Genomic DNA, 4,622 nt, shown 5'->3' with positions numbered 1-4,622 from the left:
TATTTCTATGAGTGTAGATATGAACCTAGGTATGAAACTAAGCTTATATGATGGAAGATTATTGAATTAGTATGCTTATTATGGTACGTTTCACAAAAAACAAGTCTTAGAGGCTAAATTTTTTTCACAACTTTGAATGAATCACATTTATTTAAACGTATAGGGCCTACCATGTGTCATTGGGGTTTGAATGAAGGTATTTTTTGATGTTTTTTAAAAAATGCATCAAAACCATCTTTAATTGAAGGTAATTTTAAAAAAAAGACATTGAATGAAAGTCTTTTGTCTAGAAGGCCTTCATTTCTTGTGGTCCTTTTTCCTTGTGGTTATCTTATATTTGAAAAATGTTGATTTGAGGTAATTTTTCAAAAATCAAATAAATTTGTAACGACAATAGATTTTAGAAGATTGCAGTTCTTAAAGTAAGCATTTTGAAAAGTATAATTGTATTATTATATTTAATTTTCATTTTTCTAATGAACATATAATTTTGAGCAAAAATTAAAGTCTTTGTTTGAAACGACATGGGAAAATAGAAAAAGAGAGAAAAAATCTAAAAAAAATGATTGCCCTTTATATTGAATCCTTGTTTCACAAATATAATTAATTAAATATAAAAAAAATGTGTCATGAAAAAAGATGTGTCTAAATTATTTATTAATTTGAACTAAATTATATATATATATATGAGAAATTATGAATTGATTTAATTTCTAAATAAAATTATTTAAATGGGAAGATATTACTCATTAAAATTAGTACAAAGTACAAGAAATAATTCATTATTAAATATTAATAAATTCAAAATCTATACAGGAAGCCTCAAGGACCACTAGTTTACTTTGTCTTCAAATTATTAATAATGTGATTTCTATAAGTTAAAAAGTTTAGTTAAAAATGTTTATGAGTGTCAGATTTAGGCCAAAAAATGGGATGCACTTTTATGCTTCCACCTAGTGGTGATCTAAAGTAACTATAATTTAATATTAGAACTATCTGATGTCTAGACCTCAATAGAGAACTTTTGGTGTTTACAAATAATTTTGGAGAATCTTTAAATGAATCATAAGAGCTTATGTTCTCCTTAGTCAAACCTCTAAATGGAATGATTCAAAAACTTCAAAACAACAATTAAAGACAACAAACAAACATGTAATATGCTTCTAGAATGGTCATGTAATGTTGATTTAATAATATTTTGTCGAATTTCATTTATTCATTGATGTTTTTTGGATTGTATTTGTTCATTCCTAGATGATCCAAATGTATTAGGGTTAATCCTTAAATACACCTCATTAGCATGTATTTTGGAATAATTGATATTTTAATTGGCTTACAATGATCAATATAAAAAATAGACAATGCTTGAAATTTAAAACTTCAAATTTGAACATAAAAATGATTTAAATTCTCTATGTAGGTGAACCTAAACCAAGGTAACAAATAGAGTATCCTAGAATCAAGACCATTTTTTATGGATGACTATGATAATGGAATTCAAATAAAATAATGTTGTCTATTGACTTCTATTTAAAATACAACATCTTATGTAATAATCAATACATAAAGAACAATCTAATTATCGTAAATCTAAAACATAAAAAGACATTTTTCATCATCACATTATTCAAAACTTAATAAAATACTTCATAGGACAATTAAAAAAAAACCTAAACAATTCTTTTGATTAAGAAAGAAATTTAAATGAATAAATATATATACACAAACATACAAACTCTCACAGATAAATAATACTATGTAATGTGACATTAGCTTTTAATATTAATAGAAACTGAAAGATTATATCTACACACACAAACATGGGTGTCCATCTCTACTTTTATATAATTGATTACAACTATTTGAGTAAGCATACATCTAATCCACAAGTCACCTTCGACTAAGCAACCATTTGCAGGGATCAATCTATTAGAGTCATCGAAGGGTCAAATCTGGCTACATTCGACTAAGCAACCATGTGCAGGGACCAGTCCACTAGAGTCATCGAAGGGTCGAACTTGGCTACCTTCAACTAAGCAACCATATGCAAATTAGTCTGCCAGAGTCATTGAAGGGTCGAACTTGACTTAAATATGCCTACATAAATTTGAACCTTGATATATGACCTCATGTCACATGCCATCATCCTCAACCAATTATGACATTATCTTTTGATATTAACAAAACTTAAAATTATAGGGATCGAAACAAACAAACATGGGTGCCCACCCACCTTGTTTAATTCAATAACTTTATTTGTACATAATGATTTTTAATTAGTACAATTTTTTATGCTGCGAAGAGCTTTTCAAAAAAGAGGGCCCAGTCGATCATTCACCGGTCCCTTTAGTAGTTGAGCAGGTAAGACGGAGAAAATGTATGTTATGTGATTTAAAACTTGCCCCTTTGTAAAAACATCCTCTGTTTCTCAGCCCTCGCAAAAGCAGAGGCAAAAGCAGAACAGCAATGGCGGTACCAAGGGTAAAGTTGGGAAGCCAGGGTTTAGAAGTATCAGCACAGGGGTTGGGCTGCTTTGGCATGACTGCCCCTTTTGGTCCTCCCAAGCCCGAAAATGAAATGATCTCCCTCATTCACCATGCTGTTTCCAAGGGCATTACTTTTCTTGACACCTCTGATGTGTATGGTCCTCACACTAACGAAATTCTCCTTGGAAAGGTAGGATACCTTGCATTAACTGTATTTAATCTGATTTTCATAAGTCTTTTCTCTGGATTCTCATATGGGTGGGTTTTAATCTGCAACTTTCTTACTCGATTTGCAGGCATTAAAGGGAATAAGAGATAAAGTTCAGTTAGCTACCAAGTTTGGGGTAACCTTTACAGATGGGAAATTGAACATTCATGGAGATCCTGCATATGTTCGTGCTTGCTGTGAAGCGAGTCTGAAGAGGCTTGATGTGGATTGCATTGATCTTTATTACCAACATCGAATTGATACCAAAACACCCATAGAAGTTACTGTATGTACTTTACCCTTCTCTCTGTATGGAAACTGTTCGATAAAATGTGTGTCTGTTGTTCCCTACTTTGGATGATTGTGTATCTATGGCAGATTGGAGAAATGAAGAAACTAGTTGAAGAGGGGAAAATAAAATATATTGGACTCTCTGAGGCTTCTGCATCCACAATTCGAAGAGCCCATGCTGTTCATCCCATTACAGCAGTTCAAATAGAATGGTCTGTGTGGAGCAGGGATGTGGAGGAAGAAATTGTTCCTACTTGCAGGTATGTGGGTTTTTGAAAGCTACAATTTATTGTCTTTCAAACTGTCGTATTTTCAGTGATTCAACATTTCAGTTTTTATTTGTAGGGAGCTTGGTATTGGAATTGTGGCATATAGTCCTTTAGGTCGAGGTTTCTTCTCCTCTGGGGCAAAGATTGTTGAAAACTTAGACGATCAAGATTTTAGAAAGGTATTTGCATCATTCTTTCTTCTCTACATTAACAGGTTTTATTATCTGTTAAGTTTTGAACTTTATTTTGTATACTTTAATTACGAATTTGCTTTCATATAATTTTAACAATTTTAACTCTGAAAAAATATTTCTTTTTTACAGTTTTTGCCAAGGTATGTAGGAGAAAACCTTGAAAGGAATAAGGTTATATTTGAGACACTATTATCAATTGCTTCAAGAAAAGGGTGTACCCCAGGGCAACTTGCACTTGCTTGGATTCAACACCAAGGAAATGATGTTGCATCAATCCCAGGGACAACCAAAGTAAAGAACTTTGAGGAGAACATTGGCGCTCTTTATGTAAAGTTGACAATTGAGGAGATGAAAGAAATAGAAGACACGGTGTCTTCTAATGGTGTCTATGGAGATCGATACCATGACAAAGATTTTACATGGATCAATTCGGAAACACCTCCTTTGTCTTCATGGAAAGGGTTATAAGTAGTTTTGATTGTACTATTTTTATACATGACTAGTTATATGTTTGAGATAAATATAAGTGGATTTTACTTTTTTTTAAATAAGGAAATATTATGTCAAGGAGGATGCCTAAAGTATAACATGGGAAGTTTGATTTGACTACACATGTATTTCTCAAAAGACAACCTTGTATAATGCACATTAGTTGTATAGAGATATATAAATATTTTGTTTGATAGATTTTCAGCAAAGTATATTTTAAAAAACATGTAATAAGTAAAACTATCTTTGTTTTCAAGAGATAGTCTTGCATTTTAATGGAAGGCTTTTTGCATGGTTTCCTTATATTAAATTTACGTACAAAATAAATCATAAGCAAATATCTGTGGTTATCTATTTTTAAGTTGTTGAATAACATCATAATTCTTAGATGCACCTTAAATGTGATCTCAGGTATATGAGGAGATAAACTATAGTAGACGATAAAACTAATTAAAATGAAACATCTTGACTTCTTGCTAGCATCTAATGTGTGTGTCCAACTATATGATAAATTTGTAGGCATATCCATAAGAAGAGATAGAATGATATGAAAATACCTAAGCTATGTGGATATTGAGGGAAGACAGTGGATGAATATCAAAATATCGTCATGAAAAAGGTTCAACTAAGTCCATAATACTCTTGTGAATACCATGTTTAGAAAAAAGGGGAATCAAATAATGTG

The 4,622-nt window shown here is 31.2% G+C and overlaps 1 protein-coding gene across 1 annotated transcript; it reads left to right on the top strand.

Annotated features, from left to right (window-relative positions):
* The first annotated feature begins 2,362 nt into the window (after positions 1 to 2,362).
* On the top strand, positions 2,363 to 4,133 carry LOC131063038 (probable aldo-keto reductase 2). The gene is made up of 5 exons (XM_057996806.2): positions 2,363 to 2,676; positions 2,783 to 2,980; positions 3,073 to 3,245; positions 3,331 to 3,433; positions 3,578 to 4,133. Exons 1-5 carry the CDS (start codon positions 2,467 to 2,469, stop codon positions 3,914 to 3,916), a joined length of 1,023 nt encoding a protein of 340 aa, XP_057852789.2. The 5' UTR covers positions 2,363 to 2,466; the 3' UTR covers positions 3,917 to 4,133.
* The last annotated feature ends 489 nt before the right edge of the window (positions 4,134 to 4,622 follow it).

Source organism: Cryptomeria japonica, chromosome 1 (genome assembly GCF_030272615.1).
Source record: "Cryptomeria japonica chromosome 1, Sugi_1.0, whole genome shotgun sequence".
Classification (NCBI taxonomy): Eukaryota; Viridiplantae; Streptophyta; class Pinopsida; order Cupressales; family Cupressaceae; genus Cryptomeria; species Cryptomeria japonica.
The sequence above is the reverse complement of the archived record's forward strand: the minus strand, read 5'-3'. Positions and strand labels throughout refer to the sequence as shown.